Here is a 22,484-nt window from a genome sequence, read left to right as displayed (position 1 = left end):
TGGAACTACAGATGGCATATGGAGATTTATGGTTTCTCTGAAATTCAGCTCTAAATCTCCCATAAACAAATCACCCAAATGCACATAACCTGTTACACAACAATCACAAGTCCAGATAGATAGAGAGAGAGAGAGAGAGAGAGAGAGAGAGAGAGAGAGAGAGAGAATTGTGCTTGGATATTAATGTTTCACTTTTATTATAAACAGCATTTATTGAAAATAAAATTGAGCAATGTGCAGATCATTTTTGAAACTACATATACATGTGTTCCTATTATAATATATGCAAACTCTATTTGTATGTTTAAATTACCTTAATGAAAATTTGTCAACAATTTCAAGTTCTTGCAGTTTGTTACAAATCAGCATTTTGCAATGTTAAATCAGTATTTCAGTCTTTTGATGGACACATTTCAGTTTTATATTTACATTAATTTTCATTTCAGTTTCTAATCCTTCTGCCATCATACTATACACAAGTCACTATCTGACCTTTGAGGATGCTTTCACTGGCGCCCTCTAGACCTCTGAGTTACCCGTTGAGGTGAACGTTGGGGTGTTGGTTGAGGTGCCCGTTGAGGTGCCTGCTGAGGTGCTTGTCGTGGTTGTGCATTAGAAGTAGCATTGAGTAAGGCACACCCAGATGTCAGACAGACTCCAGGAACTCCACGTAGTCCAGAATGACCCCTCAAACCAGACTGGCCAACATGGCCTCTCTCGCCCATCCGACCTGGTTGCCCATCAAATGCCTGGCCAGGTCGCCCACGCTGACCTAGTTATGATATGTGAAACATAATGAATAAATAAAATGCTGCATAGTCTACCAACGTTCCAGTGAGACTCATTTGATCTCAGGTGATGTTTCTATGATAGGAGAGGCTAATTCTTGTTTATTGTTACGTTACCCTTTGGTCCCTGCTCTCCAATGTGGCCAGGAAGGCCATAGCCTTTAGCTCCCTTGTCTCCTGGTTCCCCCCTGTCACCTGTGGCAAACACATTTCACTAAAATGAAAAAAAAAAATTTAATGTGCAAATGCAAATAGATGTTGGTGGTAGTGATGGAAGATCGGATCATTTTATTGACTGTCTTGTGTGATTTTAATCATCAGATTGAACTAGTCATTTCAGTAATTTGAGTGGCATAGTTCATAGTTTCAACTCAAAATAGTTGGGACGGCATCTATATATATATATATATATATATATATATATATATATATATATTGTGACGAGTCGGCTGCCTCCCCCCTGTCCATCATCACCACCCCGTCCCGTATTCGCCGCCCTTCACCAGGCTCCCGACAGGAGTGGGTGTGTGAGAGAGGAGGGGCGCTGAAACAGCCAGGGCTGGCGGCGTGTGATGAGGCGCACCTGACGTGAATAGAGCCTCATCACCGCCGCCGTTAAATGCCGAACGCGCCTCTCCTCGGGAGACTGGTCTCTCCCCCGTGCATGCACGCTGGTGTCCTCGTGGGTCCAGGAAGGGAGCGTCGAGGAGGACTGCCGCACCCGTTAGGCGGCTGACGGGCCAGGATGCCGGGCCGCCGAATCCCCCAGAAGCGCCGGGATTCCGCAGATGGACGAAGCCGCGCCAGAGACGCCGCCGCCACTCGCTCCCGGCCTCGAGAGGGGAGCGCGTGCGGCCACCGGACTCCGCCCCTTCCCTGGACCCTTCCCTCCTGAACACTGCCCTCCTACACAGCCCCGCAGCACGACGAGGACACCAGATCCCTGTTTATTTTGGACACTTTTCCCCCTTTTGGACACTTTATTTTAATATATCGTTTAATAAAAACCTCTCCGAGGCTTGACGCCACGCCCACTGTGTCTGTCGTTGGCTCCTCCCGCCACAATATATATATATATATATATACATATATAGCATCTCCTCTTCTTTTCAAAACAGTCTGAGGATGTCTGGGCATCAAGGTTATCAGTTTTGGTGTTGGAATTTGGTCCCATTCTTGCCTGATTTAGGTTTCCAGCTGCTGAAGAATTTGTGGTCATCTTTGACGTATTTTCTGTTTAATGATATGTCAAATGTTCTCTATAGGTGAAAGATCTGGAGTGCAGGCAGGCCAATTCAGCACCCGGACTCTTCTACTACGAAGCCATGCTGCTGTAATAGCTGCAGTGTGTGGTTTTGCATTGTCCTGCTGAAATACACGTCGTCTGGAGGGGAGCATATGTTGCTCTAAATCCTTTACATACCTTTCAACATTCAACATGCAAGCTGCCCATACCGTATGCACTTATGCACCCCCATACCATCAGAGATACTGGCTTTTGAACTGAACGTGTCCTCATTTTAGCTCAGAGGAAATGGCGTCCATGATTTCCAACAAGAATGTCAAATTTGGACTCGTCTGACCATAGAACAGTTTTCCACTTTGAAAAGGTCAATTTTAAATGAGCCGTGGCCCACAGGACACGACGGCGCTTCTGGACCTTGTTTTGCATGATAGAGCTTTAGTTGGCATCTGCAGATGGGACGGAGGATTGTGTTTACCGACAGTGGTTTCTGGAAGTATTCCTGGGCCCATTTAGTAATGTCAATGACAGAAATATGCCGATGAGTGATGCAGTGTCGTCTGAGTGCCCGAAGACCACGGGCGTCCAACAAAGGTCTTCGGCCTTGTCCCTTATGCACAGAGATTTCTCCAGTTTCTCTGAATCTTTTGATGATATTATGCACTGTAGATGATGATATTGCAAATTTACCACTGTTGTTTGATGAACTCGTGAGTTCAAACGGAGCGCGAGAGAGATGAAACGGAGCGAGAAAAAAGAAAACAATAATAGGCGCGAATAGAAATGCGAGTGGAAACGCGAATGACAAGCTAACCGGCTAACGAATGCTAATGCATGGCACACGCGTTGCACTCGCGGTTTTAGATTAAAAGCGAACGATCAAATTAGTCATATTAGTTTGATAGATAATATCAGAAATATGGAGGAAATTAAGTTGTATTTTATCACTTTAAACAACAGAGAGTGATAGTAAAATTCAGCAGAAAAGCGAAGCTACACGGAGCTACAAATTTGCAAACCTCTCAGCAGAACGGCAGACAGGAGCAATCGATTGAGAGACTCTGCCTCTCTATGACATCCCTTTTATAGCTAATCATGTTACAGACCTGATGTCAATTAACTTAGTTACTTGCTAGATGTGTTCCCAGCTGAATCCTTTCAAAATTTCTTGACTCTTCAGCCCTTTGTTGCCCCCGTGCCAACTTTTTGGAGGCCTGTAGCAGGCATCGAATTTGAAAATAGTTGATTTTGTGGATAAAAGTGTAAAATTTCTCAGTTTAAACATTTGTTATATTCTCTATGTTCTATTGTGAATAAAATATTGGCTCATGTGATTTGAAAGTCTTTTAGTTTTCATTTTATTCAAATAAAAAAAAAACAAATACGTCCCAACATTTCCGGGATTTGGGTTGTATAAAATGACTTGTAAATATACTTATTTTTCATTAGCTTGGCTGGGAACTGATATATGTGACATCATTGCCAGCCTAAATAACAATGCAAAATAATATCTTGTCATGTGTAACAGCAAAACCTCAACCAAGCTTTTGACATGACATGCAGTGAGGTACTGCTGATTAGCACATGCTAATTGAAGAGGTGATAATTTAGTAAAATATGAACAACTAGTGCTACATTTAAAATTCAGTTCAGCTGCACAGAAACATTTTGCATTTTTTTTATTGATAAAAGGTAGTTAGAATTTTTTTTTAAAACAGCAAATCTGTACATTTTTATTTTTAAATAGTTTTTGGGCAATACCATAATTGTGTGTCTGCAGTAGGGGTGGCACGGTTCGCGGAAAAAAACCGAACCGCACGGTTCTCCACACACCGTTCGGCACGCGCTAGGACCGCGGTTCAACTTAATTCTGACAACGCATGTGGTTTGTTATAAATAACACGTAAAACAAATAGGGTTCGGCTAATGTATGTTTCTGTTAATGGATGCGCATTCTGGCTTCCCAGTACATTACAACAACAGCGATGAGAAAGAAAAAAAAATAATAATAAGTGGACAAATCATTCACTCTTGTTCAATGCGAGTGCCGTATGCTGGAATATGAGCATTTATTCCGTCATCACCCGGGTGCTGATAGCGCGCACACAGGTGAGATCTGAACAGCACACGTTGATATCGGTGTTTAAACTAAAGTCATGTAAGCTTTGCCAGCTCAAATATTTAAGAGCCAGAGGACGCGAGCTCGCGCGCGCAGTGAGAAGATTTGTGCGTGCGTTCATCAGAAGCGCTCAAACCTGCGCCTCAGAACGCGCGCAAATATGAAGCTCTCTCTGAAGTATTGTGTTTGAATGGATAAATTCACACAAAATTCTGTCAAAATGCCCGTCTTGGTAAGTATCCTATAGCAGATATAGCCGGCTGGGCGTACAGTATCAGTGCTTTCTCTTAAAAGTGACAGCACTTTCTTAATATTAAATAAACAGCAACAACAAAGAAATCACTCACTGCTCTTGATTGAATCGCTTTTGTAACTTTAATAAAGAGTAATCTTTAATTTATACAGTCAAATATGCAATGCTGTTTTACCTTTGATTACTTTATTCAATTTCTGTACCTAAAAAACCCCTGAAAATCACTGATTATTTTATTTGTATCTTTACTCTATTGTATTTTTATTTGTGCTGTTGCTTGTAGTTAAAGGTCTGCTTTTATTTGTGTACACTCACAATGAAAACAAAACAGATTTTATATATATAACATGTAATAATATTTAGCATTTTCACATCAAAATAAAAGAAACTGAGCAAAGTAGATGTCTTTTTTTCCCCTGTTGTACCGAAATTGTATCGAACCGTGACCCCCGAACCGAGGTACGTACCGAACCGTGACATCTGTGTACCGTGCCACCCCTAGTCTGCAGTATGTGTACACAACCACCCTATTGTGGAAAAAATCCATCCACTGTGTTTATTTTCTCATTCTCTGTCATGACAACTCTCATAGAGATTAGCATGGTAATGGATATGGCAATATTATGGCAAATAATGTATTTGGTCTTGGTAGAGTGGTCTTTGCCTTTATTGAGATAAGATAAAATATAGTGACAGGAATCAAAATGAGAGAGAGAGGGGGATGGATCGGGAAATGTCCAGGAGCCAGGACTCGAACTCGGGTTGCCTAAATTTAAGCTGTGTTATATGTAAAAATGCTGATTACAAGGTGTGTGTTTTTTTTTTTTTTTTTTGGTTTTACATAACCTTGTGTGTGTTTGACAGTTTAAGCCAGTGGTGTACTGGAGGGCCAGAGTCTGGCAGAGTTTAGCTCCAACCAGCTCCAACACTCTTGCCTACAAGTTTATAGTGAGTTTGATCCACTTGATCCACTGCTTATATGTGTTTAATTATGGCTGGAGATAAATTCTGCAGGACAGTGGCCCTCCAGGAACAGGTTTGGACACCCCTGGTTTAACGCCTAACCCAGTTTCTCAGACCATAAGGCAAAATATTATTATTTTACTATTATTATTAATAATAATTATTATTATTATTTATTGTTAAAAGTTTAAAACATTGTTACAAATTGTTATTATTTTGTTTAATTTTTTTGGGATATTTCTTGTAAATATCTTGAGTAGCTTCTGAAGGGCAGTACTACATTAAAAAAAAAAACTTGTATATGAGTCCTTCAGTTGTCCCCATTGTGAAAAAAATGGATCTCAAAATCATAGTCACTCTGGAAAGGGTTCAAATATGTAGAAGATGCTAGAAAACCAAAGAATGTGCAGGACCTGGAGGATTTTTCTGAACAACAATGGGCAGTTTAACTGTTTAGTACAAACTAGGGAAAAAAAGCATGTGTATGTAAAGTTTTGAATTGAAATTTCTTTCTTTCTTTCTTTCTTTCTTTTTAATTCAGCTATTATTTTGTCTTGTGAACTACATTTAAACATTTGTCATGTGCTATGGCTTATTCATGACAGTACTAAAACATGCCATTTTTATATCTTGTTTAAAAACATTAAGAACATGTTTATTAATAACATACAGTGTGCATGTAAATGTATGTTCTCAGCTGTAGGCAGCTTGACTACATTTAACTGTTTTAAGCAGTGGGTAGCTTATAATTTGGAAAGCAACAGTTTCAAAGTATCTTTACTACATAGGTCCATAACCCCACCTGCAAGCCAGTACAAACCATTTGTCTGTTTTGCTGACATTTTTAACTTGTATATTATTTGATTCTGTCATAACAAGGTAATATCATTGGTAAGTTTTCTTTATACACTTTGTTTGATATATTCCTCAATTGCATCTGTATATTAATTTGCCTCATTAATGCAGTTTGGCAAAGGAGTCGCACATCTGCTCATGTTTAATAAAGCTATTACTTTTCTTCTGCTGATGCTTGCAGACTAACATTGCTTAAGGACACATACGCTGATTCATATTTATTTCATGACACATCCCATTTCAAAAGACAACAGTTCCTTGTGAAGGTGAATCCGTCATATGGGCTGCTCAGTTTTCCAGCTGAGAAGTATTTGTTATGCTAGTTCACTGTGCATGAACACGCCAAGAGCAATACAGGCAGATAACCCTTTATAGCATTATTGCTTTTCTATATCTTGGCACGTTCTTTATTTGTGACTTTTTACGCTATCTACATCAGTTCGACTGCATTTATTTGATGTGAAGGCACCAACATGGTGGACCACCCTTGTATTGGTACATGTCCAATAAGCTACTGTTTGGACTACAGTGTGAAAATTTACCTGGTGAGCCCTGTCTTCCTTGGTCACCGGGTTCTCCGTAGAATCCCTGCTGCCCGATTTCTCCTTTAAGACCATCAATGCCAGGATCACCCTATTATAATGGTGTTTGCAGAAATAGTTACATATTTAGTTATTTTTAGTAATCAGTCATTTAGCAGACACTTTTATCCCCAAAGCAACAGTTACAGTCCCCCTGGAGCAGACTTTGGGGAACCTCTTGCTTAACAGCTACTGGCAAATGTGTAAATAGCAAAATAGTTGCTTAGACATTCTGCAAAAGATCTTAAGCATGGCATGAGAGTGTGTAAATTATGGTGATGAATGATCCCTTTATAATCCTAGGATTTTTTTTTTTTTTTTTTTTTTTTGCTATGCTGATCCTTTTTTCACAACCCTCAATTTTACAAACTTTTACATTTACATGTTTGAATTTGAGGCTCTGTGAACTTTTATTCGCCTTTGGGCCTCTTGAGTGAAAATGTTCGAGAAGTCTGAAAAAAAGATTTGCTTGAGAAATATGGAAAGGCTTTCCACTCCAGTGAAGGTGGGATTCTCTCCAAAAACCATTCAACACAGAGCAAGTGCCTCGTCTGCGACTTCCTATTTGTCTTCACGGGGACTTGGAAATTCTGAATGTTTTAATTCCAACCTATACTGCCAAACACTGCTGCACGCTCTCCAGAGGCCTTCACACTATGTACATATCAGACTTGACCTAGAAGAAAGTTGATGTATGGACCATGTTCTTCCTTAGTTTACTATGGCAAAGATAGGTTTAACATGTGCAAACTGTGATGTCTTAAACAAACCACGTCTAAATGCCTTTTGTTTCCTAGGCCAAGCAAAATTAAGACTGTTCCTGGGTTGTTGTGAGGTTATTCTTCTCAGAGGTGTGTAACTTACTTGAGGTCCTGGTTGTCCTTTTGTTCCTGGGGGACCTGGAGCGCCCATTGGCACATCTCCATAGAGCGGGCACACGGCCGCACAAGTCCTTTTCACTGAGTTGGCAAACATGGACATCTGCTCCAGCACCACCTTCTTGCAGACCTCGATAACATGTTGAGCAGGAAGAGTGGGGCCCTAAGAAAGAGATCATTACCACTGAAACATGGAGCTCAGATCAGAGCACTTCTCGCCCGTGGTAGTCTGGAAATGGGTGGCTGTGTAATAAAGGAGAAACAAATACAGCCAACAATATTTCACCAACCTCATTATGGATTTACAACCACACTAAATTAAAACCTTGCCCTGAGCGGCAGAGAAAGCCGCACTAATGAGAAAGCGTTTACAAGGGATCTTGACACCAAAATGGTTACCACATATTTCATGCATGCTACGCCAAGTGCCACAAGGGCCGAATCTCCCAGAAGCTTTGAAGGCTTTGTCTGAAGGTGATGCTTGTTAGTCAGCCAGGAAAATGCAAACGAAAACACTTAACAAACCTGTAAACAGATATTCACTTAGGCTTAGGTAAGGAAGAAAGGTTGAATTTCGGGACCTTTGTTTATTAATGTGCACCCTCAGTTGTTTATGGGCCATAGCGTAAAGTCCATAAAGTCCCTCAGGCAGGTGAAAGCCATTTTGGCAATACGTCCAGGCTAGGTAATAGGAATGGAATCACAGCTTCTACTATATCTGTTAAGATGAAGAAAGAGCTGTGTATCGATACATAATAATATGTTTGGACAGTTTTTTTTTTAGTTTTTTTTTTTTATCAGGCTTAAAAAGATATCTCCAGTCTGTCCAGCCCTTACACGTTGAAGAGCAATACAAGGCGGTACCTTTAAGCAATATGATGACTGGCTCTTTGAACTGAAAGAAAAGAGACTTTCTTTTCTATATCTTGCATGTCAAGTCTTATGATTTCTCTCATTCAAAAGGTCAGTCTCTTCCTCAAAGCAAGCAACAGAAAGAAGGTTAGTTGTGTGTTGTGAGTTGGATTTTCAGACTTACTGGTGGGCCTGGTGGGCCCTGAAAGCCCACTGGGCCACCGTCTCCTCTCACTCCCTTGGAGCCTACACGGCCTTTTCTACCCGGATCTCCAGCAGGTCCTCGCTTTCCTCTACTTCCCTGTTGCCCTGGCACACCGGCGTCTCCTGCCTGGAAAACAAACAAATACAAACACACCCATAAACAAGCAAGTTCACTTTTATACTGTGTACATATTTCTGAACGATATCTCGACAGAACGTCTGGAAAGAAATACGACATGGAACTCAAACAATACGCTGATGTGGCAATCGGTCGTGTCTTTCCAAAACCAGCTTTGTAAATGTAATCCAACTAGATTTCTGCTGCTGTTGTGGACAGACCAGACCCATCACCGCTAATGCTTAGAAGTCGTCTCCATGGTGTTAATTAAACAGAAATGTGAACAATCTCTGAGATGGTCTTACCCTGCCTTTAGGTCCTTTGACTCCCTTTGCACCCTGTGGAAACAATGTGGCGTTGTGAGAAACTAGAACCATATGATAATGGAAATGTGTCAACAGGAAATGAAATGCATTTGAGTCAACAACTACCTTCTCCACTTTGCTTCCCTGGACCCCTGGAATGCCAGTGTCACCCTGGAAGATTCAAAAGCAACATTTGCAATTGATCCAATAAATGTGATTTGTAGTTCAAAATTAGTCATCAAGGTGTTGCGAGAGGAAACCCTGAAATGATGGTGGTGCTTTTCATCACTTTGTGTTTGTGTGAAAAGAGAGCTGCAAAACTCAGAGGAAAACCATTTGCTGTAATGTGTCCTAATCGGAAAATTGCCCTGGAATTTTACACATTAGCCTGAGATCTAATTTTGTGTACTCTGGCTCTCAACTGCTCTACAGACTCTCTACACAACGAACATGATGTTCCAAGTGTTTGCAACAATGTTCCTGCTACCAATGACTGCATTTTTCATAATTCTTTCTGGATGGGTGCACATTTGAATTCTAGACCGTGGGTCCCATTTCTTTTGCTAAAATGAATAGTGGCAGGAACAAAACCGATACTTTCCATTTTCTAACTTTTGTATGCTTTCCATTTTCTAACCATGTATATTACATTACATAACATGTTAATACAACATCAGGCTGTTGATGGGCAGTCATTCAAATTTCGCAAAGTATGTTCTGGTAAATGTGTCTTTACAGCGGTTAAGAGTCACCCGTGCTTATGGCGAAATCCAAGTGATGGTGAAACAATGTTTAGATAACAGATGTCCACCGAGGGAAAAGACGTGTTTCTTTTAACACCATATGATGCTTCACCATCTGACGCTAGAGTCCCTCTGAATATTCAGTTATTTTCAAATATGTCGATGAAAAGTCTTGTCTGCAGTGATATGTTTAAATGAAGTGTGGAGATCTTCTCAGAAGTTTAGATATCTACAGAGAACTGATGCTGGAATGAGAACACGGCAGCCAGCAGTTTCAGTCTAACACTCTTTGTAGTGTGACTGCACTCAGATCCAAGTCACTGTATAAGAGGCCAAAAACTGCTGTGCTAACCAGTGAAGAGCTGTGCTGCTCAGACATGACTCCAGTGTGAAAACATATTCTGTGCTTTCAGATGACGGCGGGTGTGTTCTGGCATTTCTTCATTCGCTTTTTTTGTGAATGGGTGAGCTCCCCCTTTTCAAGACGATATTTCAGCAATTTGCAAATAAACAAATCTGATGACACGCTGTATTAGTATACATTTCACAAGTGTTTAAATGGCTGTCCATCACATTAGATGGTTTTCTGTAATTGCTCATAGCAGTGATTCAATATGGTAAGATGCCAAAAGGACTCTGAAAAAGAAAATGTGGGCCTCATTTTCCCCCCAATTTATTTTAGACAGTGGATCCTGGGATATCTGGCTACACTAAGCCAATACTGACACACAATCTTATACATCTGCTGTAACCCCTCTATAAAGTTTTCTGCATGACAGAACTTTGATGAACTGATGTAGAAATATGTTAAATTTACAAGACAAGGATTTATAGGAGATGATTTACATCACACCTTGTCCCCAGTTATGTCTAGCCATTTTATGTCTGTTTGCAACCTCTTGAAAGTTTCAAAATGACCCTTTAATAAGACAAATTTGGGTTAAATTTGGGTTTCATACTATAGTGGAGATCGTTACCTTGGGGCCTGGTCTGCCGGGGATTCCCATATGCCCCTATGAAGACATGGTATGTTTTAGCATTTTGGAGCGTATTAACTTTTATTTCAAAAGCTTTGGAATATTTGGAATATAGCTCACCGTTCTTCCAGGGGGCCCAATAAATCCTGGTCTTCCTGGCTTTGCAGCAGAGCCCTTGTAACCTTGTGGCCCCTAGAGATTATATCACTTTATAAATCTACCAGAAGGCAGGGTGTATTTTTATGTCATAAAAGTCCATGGTAAAATATTAAGGTGGTATTCACAAAAGTCACATATAGCTCAGTGCAGTGGTCAGTACTTACTGTTAGTCCAGGAGGGCCCATTTCCCCCAGAGGTCCTTGTTCGCCTTTTTCACCCTGTGTAAAATATTCAAGCATGTTACATAAGCACACACAACTACACCCAATCCGACAGATGCCTCTGTAGAGATGGGACTTTAGCGGCAATTTTTCCGATTCTCATTTCCTTAGACGATTCTGGTTCAGTAATATATTTTTTGTATTTTGAATATATTTAATATAAATGTATATATGAACAATAAACAAACAAAAATCCAATACAGTAAGTGAAGAACTGTTCTAACTGATTCACTGGAGAGAACCGTTTGATAGTTTGAGCTCTGTGTTGCTCAGTCTTTTACAACTTACAACTCACAACTAAAACTATTTTGCTGTGGTTCTATACATTTAGAAGCTAAATAGGGGTGTACAAATACAACTGTGTGTTTCAGAGGAAGAATACAATTTTAGGTTACCCTTTCACCATTTTGTCCACGTCTTCCCTCATGTCCCTGTGGTCCCTGATAAGCCTGCATGTGGTAATACCATGAGATTAAAGTCAAGCTAGTGGGCATGAAACAAAGTTCAGATGAAAGGGTACTCTGTACCTCAATTCCATGGTCTCCATCTCGCCCTGGCAAACCTGGATCACCAAATATACCCTGAAATATTCAAAAGAATCAGCACTAATTCATTGGTCAACAAAGTATTTGTCATTATGACTGCTTGACAAGTAACCAACCTTTTCCCCTATTCCACCAACTTTTCCTTTTGGGCCTAGAATACCCTGTGAAGAGTAAAAAAGATATCTACTGTATGTGCCATCAATATGTTACCATCATCCATCTGATTGTTTAAAGCAGCATGTTTTTGTGAAAACTAGAATACCTACTGGCTTTCCCTTTTCTCCTGCTGTTCCTCGTTCACCGGGATCTCCCACAATCCCCTGTCACAGAACAGAAAAAAGAACATAAACATGCAGTCACATTCCTATGACATTTGTATTAATTGTTTTATTTTTATTTAAAGGCCAGCTTTGCTGCTTGTGGTGTCAACAGATTGTATATGGCAGGAAGTTGGGTCAGAATCTGTATGTGATCTTAGAAATATTGAGCTGAGCTTTAATTTTCCTCAAACCACCACAATTTTCAAAGCTGGCATTTGTAAACAGTTTTGTTGATGTTTAAATTGTGTCCCTGCAGACAGTTTCATTCCTCTTCAAACCCCAAAAGATCAGGAATTTCAGACTTGTGGTGTTTTCAGTGTTGTGTTCCTTTTACCAGCCTGTAATGTTTTTAAAAATTATAATAATAATCCTAATAATAGTCTTTATTTTGTTTATTACAAAGATTTATTTTTTTCCTTTTGATTTTAGGATGAAATTCGATTTTTTCATTTTTTCATGACATACACCCACGGAGTCCCTAAACTTTTCTCGTTGACCTCCATGAATACAGAAACGTGCACATGCATAAATGATCCAAGGAGGTGTCAGATTTTAAATTTAAGATCACTCCATGGGTATTAAATGTCATGCAGTACATTGCCCAACGTCCCCAGTGTGTTTTTATACCTGCTGACCCCGTGGTCCTCGAGATCCTTCAGCTCCGGTTAAGCCTTCATTTCCCTGTTCCAAGAAGGAATGGGAATTGTGAGATTTCCAACTAAACACAGCAACAAATGTTTTAGAGACAATAACAAACCAGAGAGGGGGAGAAAACATACCTTCACTCCCGGATAGCCCGCAATCCCCTCGTATCCCCGTTCTCCTGCTGCACCCTGGGAGATGTGGTGGGGAGCGAATGAGTCATTCATATCCCCAATAACACAATCACATATATTTTATCGAAGCAAAGTATTTTCCAACAGAACTTACAACTTCCCCCTGCTGGCCAGTTTCACCCCTCTCTCCAGATGAACCTCGCACTCCCTTTGATAAGATGCACAACATAACACTTATATAATGTGCAATGCATTGGTTACCTTCATGTGCTCAAGCTTTCATACAGTACATCATTTCTTTGTGTATTACTTTTAAAATGTGGTTACTGCAAAAAATATTGCAACAAGCAACAACCAGCTTGTGTCCAAAGGTGATTTAGTAGACTGCACTAATGCTGTTTTTACCTTATGACCTGAAGCTCCTTTTAGGCCTTTCAGGCCTTTGGCTCCTCTGTCACCCTGTGTGGGAGAAGAAGATTTGTTATTGCAAACCTTTGGATGCAAAGCTACAAGGCCATCAAAATGGGGCTCTGCACTTGGACGATGTATTACCTCCTGGCCTCGAGGTCCTCTCATGCCCTTTTCTCCCTGGATGCCTTCTTCACCCTGTAGAACGCAAGTTGACTGTTGAGTGGATTTGTACAACAATGCCAACCAAGGGACTGTACAATGAAGCCACTCACCTTAGGCCCAGGCTCTCCTATATGTCCATAATCTCCAGTGTTCCCACGTACCCCCTGCAACAAGAAGTTCTGAGATTAATGCTTGCAAGATTGCTTGTAATTTTAAATAATATGTAACAATGACAACAGATGTAGACTTTAATTGGCCAATAATGTTGGCCAAAGACATAAAGAACTTGGTTTACGGTGCTGGAAAAAGGCAGCATGTATTCCACTATATGACAGCCTGGAGCTACAGAACGGCTGGAAATGGTTCCTCCATGTTGGTATAAAAATGCACTTGACCAAACAGGATCCTTAGTCACAGTGCTGAACAACTGCCAGTAGCTTCCAGGGTTATAATGAAAAAAAATATACATTTAAAGGGCAAACAGTGGAACTCAAGCCCTGTGCACAGTTTTTCTTACTAATTTACTTCTTAAAAAGTATATTGCAACAATGGATTAACAACATGATTTAATGCTTCAGAACAGTTGTTCTTGCTGCACAGAGGTCAATTGTGAAGTTCGGCCTGATCGCGTAATATGTCTTCCTTTCCTTCATTTGTAAGCCATTCTCAAGTGCCCTGTTTTTTTGCACTGATCATGGGGGAGATTCATATGGAATTCTCTTAAATTAATTTAAAGGGATAGTTCACCCCAAAAATTTTAATTCTGTCATTAATTACTCATCCCCATGTCGTTCCAAACCTGTAAGACCTCGGTTCATCCTCGAAAGAAAAATTAAGATATTGTTTATGAAATCTTAGAGCTTTCTGACCCTCCATGGACAGCAAGGGAACTACCCCGTTCAAGACCCAGAAACATTGTTAAGAACATTGTTAAAACAGTCCATATGACATCAATGGTTCAACTGTAATTTTATGAAGCTACGAAAAAACTTTTTTGTGCGCAAACAAAACAAAAATAACCACTTTGTTCAACAATTTCTCAACCCGGGATTCGAACTCAGGACACCCGTAGATTGACGACGCTGTATGTTGGTTCGCTGCTTACAAGGCTATTGCTGCCAACACATCGACTATTTTAACGAAGTCCTTACTACGTTTCTAGACCTTGAACGTGGTAGTTCCCTTGCTGCCTATGGGGGGTCAGAACGCTTTTGGGTTTTATCTTACGCATGTGGAATGACATGAGGAAGGAAAGGACGTGATGTGTGACCAAGTATGGTGACCCATACTCGGGTCCACATAGCAGAAGCAGAGAAGAAGTGGCAGTACCGCGATCATTTCGGTGCTGAATCTATTTTTGCTGCGCTGCTCATGGTCAGCAAACACATGAGATTTTAGAAAACACACTATTGACAGCACAACACAAAAAGCATTTTAAAGTATACACATTGCTTAAGTTGAATTTTTTAGCATAAACTGTACTGCACAACATGTTATATTGTTAACGTCTTATATGGTTACATGTACCACCATTGCATTAGAACATTATTGCGATTGTAAACAAATACACTTGACTGGCTTATGAAAATTGGAGGACTACCTGTACCTGTTCGCTACAAATGCTGCGCACTGCTCTGCTTATGCTTCTTGTTCACACACTCCCCATTGGTCCCCACATTCTGTCACTGCTCTTTTGCATAATGTTTAACTCTGCTCAACTTTCTCACATTGAAGTTGCTTTGCTCATGTCATGAAATGACTGGCCATTATCAAACGCTGACTCACTTAAAACAATAAGCAAGCAGCTCCCTCAGTACATTAAGTTCTGTGCTACAGCCACACGGTGCAATTAGTGGAGTAACCTCTGGGAACAGGGGTTCACAAAACACAGTAAAGACTTTTACAAACTCCTCCTGGCACAGAAGAGACCACACACGGCAGCAGATGTACAGTGCGTTTGCGGGGGAAATGCACTCAGTAGCCCCCAGCATGAAGGCAGTAAACACAATGTTGCATCCTCTGCTGCATATTGCATCAGACATATCCACCCTTGCAGCGGCCCGACTGTACCGGATTGTCAAAAGTGTGGGCGTGTATATGGGTGAGAGATTGTAGGAAGAAAAGAAGGATAGAGCATTAGTGTATTTTTCTGGAAAGATTCTATGACCGATTTACAGAAGCATCTTCAATGTCAATACTTGAAAAAGAGCTCCGCCACATGCTGCAGGGGCTGACTTTTAAAGATATTACTCCAGAACACCACAGAGAACTGGACTCAGATCAAAGAGGTAAATTAGTCATAACTCCAGGGTGGAAAGAATCAAGTTTACCGCCCAAGGTCGCTCACGAACATGAAATGTGCTTACATAACCCAAATGTATACTAGTAATTGGATCCTGATGCGCTATGCCATGTCCTTTAATTAAGCTGATCGGCAGACATTGTCTTGTATATTTGCAGGGCCTGTTTAGACTCTAATAGCTTTGCTCCCTTTGAGTTTGTCTCCAGTTTGTCTGACGCCACAACTGATTTTTCCGTTTATTTATTTATACCACTGCAACTCATAAGCAAACGGGTGTACGGTAAATATAACGATTCTGGAAGCGTTTAAAATAATTAAATCATTTACTCACGTTACGCATGGGGTCTTGGAACTTTTCTGACAGAGTTTAATAGTAGGGTTCCGGAAGTAAAAATACTATTATTTTTTCCATAGAGAATTAGTTTTATGATGGTAATGTGTAAACCTATCAAGAACTACCATTCCAGGCCAGGAGAGAGGAGTGTTACAAATAGAGCCTGCCTTAATCAAATATCTAAAATTAGCCTTCCTTCCTGTGTTATTTACAGTTCCGCAGTTCCGCTGATGAAGCCCTTATGTCTGATGCACACATACTCCGTTTGCAGTGCGTGTGCTGTTTTGTTTTCTGTGCACATTAGACCCTTCATGGAGGTGAAAAACATGAAGTTATTTATGACCTGCAGGATTTCTTGTATAAAGATTTAAACACAAAAGAAAAGGTGAGAGTCGGCTGTTTTCGTCGAAAATGCTTTTAAATATGACATCCATGAAAGACTTTACTGTCTAGAGAATCGAAATGCTGACAAACCATTTTCAGTAAACTCTTGAATTGAAATAAAAATAATGAATATATGTTGTGTTTGTGGTATAGGCCTACAGCTGTGGATCAGTTAAGCACTGTTGTGTGAAAGCACAACAAGCTCGTGCTGCTTCTGCACCACATATGTACTGCAAACGGAGTATGTATGAACCTGGCGTTAACATTGTTGTCAGCATTGACATTTTTGCCTCTGTTTATGTCTATCTCACCATGTTGCTGAACTCAAGAGATGTATCAGACCTCATAAATGGCAAAGGCATTACTGAATAAGACATTCATTCATGTCCTGTGCAAAATTGCTCACACATTCACCACTGTAAATGCATGAGTGAAGTCAGAAAGTTGTAGGCTTTACTTTGTGTGACGTGACAGTCACTTAGCTTCTCAAATGACAGAAATATATTTGAAATCTGATCGGACCATTAAGACATTAAGGATTTCCAAAAGCCTGATTTTAATCAGATTTCTAACCACATGGATGTGGTGTGGATCGGATTTGTAAAATTGGGGTTTTGTGCGGTTCAGGCTAAAAACAGCTAAAGGGATTTGAGCCATACAAGGTATGCCAAAAAATGCTTGTTTGTTGCCTGTCTGAACAAAGCCAAGAAGCACTTAGAAACCTTCCCAGAAAAAACTAGAGATGGTTGAAGCTTTCCAGTTTATGCAAGACATTTAGAATATAGACATCTCAGATAAGTGACAAGAAACCTCTGTATTTATCGCAAGGTGTGAAGGTTTGGCTGGTTAGCATGCCACTGTTAACCTTCATCAGGTCTTAAAAAACATTTTCTCTATCATCAGCGATTAAATGTAGTCTGATTATATTATATAATAAATAATAATATAGTAGATGCTTTCCCATGCCTAACTCTTTTTTGGGGGAGCATGAAATGGTTTGTGGGCACTGTCATGGTTAATGTGATTAATTGCATGGAATTTACTGCTCATATTAGTGGCTGAAAACATTCATTGTTCCATGAGCGAAGACAGTAGGTTTCAAATCTATTACTTCAAAGAAGTACCATACTCTACAAAGAAGTTCCATTGAGATGAATGCCTATGCTAACATAGCTTTCAGCAAGTATTATAGACCTCCTTGGTTTGTGCTTTCAAGAGTGCCTGCAAGTGTCAATTTTATTTAATATCTCTGTGAACACGTGTTTTTATACCGTTTTCATAGTTTCAAATACCACATACTTATCTCTTATCTCTCAAATACATACATAGCGCTTTTGATGGGCTTTAGCAAGCATATAACAGCAACAGCCTATCACTGACAGTATTTACTGCTGTGCTGCTGTCAGTAAATAAAAAACTACCGCAGGATGCTCTGCTGAATGAGACGAGCCTCAGTGTTTACTATTTTCTCAAAGTGAGTCCTGACTCTTGTTTCCATCATGCTCTACGTCAGTAATTCTCCTACTGCCATTTTCCACAACTTCACTTCCCAGGCAGGATCTATTCCAGGTTAATTCCCTCTCTCCTCCATCTCTTCTTTCAATCCTCTCTGCTTGTTTTCATTCCTGACAGTGCATGTTTGTCCATTAATACCCTCTCATTAAACCCAACTCAAACACAGCAGAGTCCCACACTATGGTGAGAGATTTCAGACAGAACTCTTACCCAGTTTCCCACTCTGCCTGGGTCTCCCGTATTCCCTGGCAGGCCTCTGTGACCCTACGGAAGAAGGACACACTTGTAGAGATTGCATAGCAGAGTTTATTGTTTAGGAAAAGAGAACCAAGGTTTTGGCCACCTTGGGTCCTGGGCGTCCCTGGACACCCGGCTGTCCGTGTACGCATTTACAGGTGGCTCTTCCTCTTCCAGCAGTTAAGCCAATCTCAGCATATCCTCCGCACTGTGGAGGAACGAGCTGATGAGAACAGGCCTACGATCAGCTGAAAGCTCATGCAGAAGAGGGCAAGAGCCCACACACGGGGCAGATGACTCACCACACTGGAGAGCTCACAGCAGCCTTCAGAGTATGCCTGATCCGCATCGCAGGAGACCTCCATCTTTTGCAGATCCACCTGTACAAGCATAGAGGTTTTAGCATATAGCTTATCACGTAGGATACGTTTACAAAAAAAGACGATTTTTCAAGTGTGCTATTAGTATACTTCTTTTACACCAAAAACAAGAGAGTTGTAATTGTAATCTACTTTTTAAGCACTTATCAGATGGATATTCATACTTAAGTATGCTTGGTTTATGTTGACTTGGCTTTTACAAACTACTGTAGAAAAAAGTCAAAGTATATTTGGCCTATACATGCCCTCGATCTTTTCATTGCAATACACTAAGTATAAATAAGTAGTTTAAAAATACTTGGCATGTGTTTACTTTTTAATAGTACATTTGGTTGGTTTTATTGAAAATTCCACAGTGTGAATAAACTGTAAAGACAGCATACCTTATAAATTAACTTGTATTGTTGCAATAGAAAATAAAAACTTGAATTTACACTAGTCGTGTACTCAAAGTCTACTACTGTTACACTTAAATATATACGTTTATAAACTACAAATGTAGACTCAATAGGTATTGAAAGAGTACACTTACAAGTATGCTACTAATATACTTGGAACACCACCCTTCACTGTCACTCAAATCTCATTTGCTACTCCACATATTCAAACGTAGCATGTTGCAATAGGTTGTAAGACCAGTAATTTGATCATTGATTAAATAAAAAAAATATTTGTTACTTTGTATTGAAGATAATTATTTTTCTGCAAAACATTGCCTTTTGCATTCCACAGAATTTATTGTTTTAATGGCGAGTAAATAATGACAGCATTTCCACTGTGCCTGATAACTCCTTGTAATGTACTCAAGTACTCAAGCCTGTCCCTGGTACTCACCGAAACCGAACGGTCACCTACAGCCCTCTTGACGATGGAGGTAAAACCTTGCCGGATCACGGGCCGTGGCTCATCCAGAGGCTCCACGCTGACCTCCTCACAGTCCACCAGCAGCTTCACCTGCTCTCCTTTTACACTCAATGCCAGCTTGTGCCACTCACCGTCAAAGAGTTTTTCCACTCTCTGGAAGGTCCGCAGCATCTGTGTGCCTTGTGGGCTGGTGTAGAAGAAGTCCAGGGTTTTAGTGTCGCCCTGAAAACGAAGGCCCACCTGGTCCCGGCCTTCAGGATCACTGACTTGCCACAGATTCCAGGATGTTTTAGCAGTGTCCTTGGGCACTTTGAAGGTGGCGATGACAGAGTAGTCTGACGGTAGGCCGTCCGGGTAGATGTCGCTGGATGGAGAGATGGGTGAGAGCATATGTGCAGTTCACAGGGAAAGGAGAAATGAACAAAAGGGATATTTCAGTGCAAACAAAGCCAAAGAAAAATCAACTTCTGAAAATTTCCAAACAACGCAAAGTAGTTGTGTGAATGATTCAATAAGTCACTCATTAAGACCTGCCTCTGTTGAAAGAGTCACTGAAAAATCCCCACCACTAATTCAGAAACTAATGTATGTCTAGAACTCAAAAACAAAAAACTGTTGGACGGAACCTCAGCCAACTCAAATTTGTGGACTGGAACTAACTCACATACAATGGAGATAATGTGTTACAAGTATACGTATCATGACATAATAGTAGGTTTAGTGAAAAAAAATTGTCCCATGACCGTTTAATTTAAGCTGTGGCCCTAGATACAGTGATGGTAACACCATGGTACTTTTATATATATATATATATTGTGGTACTGAATGATTACCATATTTAAAACATGCTAATATCTTGATAACTTTTGGAACGTATTTTGTTTTATAATGGTCTTTTCCAGTGACCTTCTGTGAGGTTTTGCATTAATCTAAACCAAATGGTCTCCAATTGTTTCCAATTCAGTTTTCTGCTTCTCTTTGTTTCTAAAGTGAACCAGTTTTTTTTAAATTAGCAGTTAATGTTTCCAAGAACAATGTTCATTTATGCACAGTGTGGTTCCACAGCTCTCTTGTTTTCTCTTTTGATGTTGTTGATCCCATTCTGCATCCACATTTGGTGGTTGTTTTACAGTCATGTACTTCTCATGATTATTTGGTCAAGTAGGGGATGTTAGTGGGAGGTAGTTGCGGACAGCATTGCTGGCCCACACGCACAAAAGGAAAGACCCAGCACATGCCATAACCACAGCTGACACGCAGGAACAGCTGCTGATGCTTGAGAAAGATTTGAGAATATAATGCCAACATTTCAGGACAATGACTGTGCTGTTTAGGAACAGACAGCTCTGTGTATGCATACTATATTATGTGTGAGCATATATCTGATAAAATTTTAATCAAACCCCAGATTATAGTAGTGGAAGATTCTGGGAAGCAGGAGCAGGAAATGAGAGATATTGTTTGGAGGCGAGCATGATTACGCTCAGTGGAAAAGCAGAAAGAGTGGAAAAGTGTTATGTCAGAGGGACGATATAAATACCTCGTGCTCTTCTTGAGGTGGAGGGACGGGTTAACCCGGTACGCCACCGCGTCAGGTTCAGACCCGTCGACCCTTCTCACCCCTCTAGACTCGGACAAGCGAAACTCTTCCAACAGGTCATATGCTAAAAATAAAAACAAATGGGCTGCTCAAAAAAAGGGAATTTCAAGGTCGATTTCACTGTGTAATATTCCAAACTGAATTTTAAAAGAGTAAATGCAACTGAGGCCAAGTTTTTCATTATTTACAATAGTCTGTCAGAGTTTATGGATTTACTTAAGCTACAAAATGTTGATGATGTTTGACAGTCTAAATGAAAAAAAAAAAAACTGCAACAAATTAATTTAAGTCTAAGTTATGATTTATTCTCTAGTGCATAGCATAGAAAACCTAATGGAAACTTTTGGATATTTATATGGAATCTGGATTTGGAATTGAGATGACAGATCAGTTTCCACAAAAAAAAAAAAAAAAGTGAGTGTCAGAGACAGAGTTCAATCTACATCAAGTAACCCTACTGCACGGATGATGATGTACTGGCCAGGAATGAATTAAACTGGTCCGTGCTTCCCTCTACTGGTCAATAAGAGGAGCAAATATACTCTTTCATAGCCATTTCACTATAGCTCACCTGATAACTTGCTGCCAGTAGTTGCTTTTCAAAATTTGAAGTCACTTTCATTTACATTGAAACACATATCCTAACATGGTACTGAATTTTGCGGTCAGTTAGATTCTTACTTGGTAATTCCTGACATCTGACAAGGCCAAAGACAGCCAGCAGGACTGTGATAACCAGCATTTTGTTCAAAGCTGGAGCTTTTGAAATGAAGATGGTTGGAATTTGAATGTGCCTGCAAAAGGAGAAAGATTGCAAATATAATGGTAGAAACAACTGTGAACACTTTATAGCACTGACATGTAGACCCTGTTTAACTGGTGATATATTACATAAACGTTCACGGAAAATACAAATTTCACAAAATGGAAAATATTATTTAGCACTAGAAAAAAATCTGCTATTAATATAAATGTGATATTAACTTACATTTCAATTCCAAATGCATTTGAAATGAGATTACTGCTGTGAGATAACACTGGCAAGATGCAATTCACAAACATTTTTAACAAAACTTTCTTTTGTACGTAACCAGATGCATTTATGATAATACGCACACAATTATTTATTTGTACGCACTCTTTTAAAGTTAATATTTCAGCTTTTTATCAGGAGCTTGAAAACCTATGCAATCAGTGCTGAAAAAAACACTAACATATGCATTGATGCAATAAACAGTACAGTACATTTCAGTTCAACTTTCCAATATAAACCATGAAAAGTTCACATGCGTAACAAATGCTGAATAATAATGGTTTAACACAGTGCGGTATGCCATCTTCAGGAGCTCACATTTTAACTGAACTAAACAGCAGTTGCTTGTACTTTTAAATCTG

At 40.0% G+C, this 22,484-nt stretch overlaps 1 protein-coding gene across 1 annotated transcript; it reads right to left on the bottom strand.

Moving 5' to 3' along the window:
• Nucleotides 1-506: 506 nt before the first annotated feature.
• On the bottom strand, nt 507-21,831 carry LOC306882149 (uncharacterized protein; the record flags this gene model as incomplete). Its single annotated transcript, XM_079436631.1, has 26 exons — nt 507-767; nt 901-983; nt 6,764-6,854; nt 7,667-7,843; nt 8,717-8,863; nt 9,160-9,192; nt 9,286-9,330; nt 10,880-10,915; nt 11,000-11,071; nt 11,203-11,256; nt 11,655-11,708; nt 11,787-11,840; nt 11,921-11,965; nt 12,071-12,124; nt 12,752-12,805; nt 12,904-12,957; nt 13,055-13,108; nt 13,306-13,359; nt 13,453-13,506; nt 13,584-13,637; nt 18,219-18,272; nt 18,352-18,453; nt 18,548-18,625; nt 19,460-19,853; nt 21,030-21,153; nt 21,771-21,831. 26 exons carry the CDS (start codon nt 21,829-21,831, stop codon nt 507-509), a joined length of 2,343 nt encoding a protein of 780 aa, XP_079292757.1.
• Nucleotides 21,832-22,484: the final 653 nt, after the last annotated feature.

This window comes from Barbus barbus (genome assembly GCF_936440315.1).
Source record: "Barbus barbus genome assembly, chromosome: 16".
In the NCBI taxonomy this organism is placed as follows: domain Eukaryota; kingdom Metazoa; phylum Chordata; class Actinopteri; order Cypriniformes; family Cyprinidae; genus Barbus; species Barbus barbus.
The sequence above is the reverse complement of the archived record's forward strand: the minus strand, read 5'-3'. Positions and strand labels throughout refer to the sequence as shown.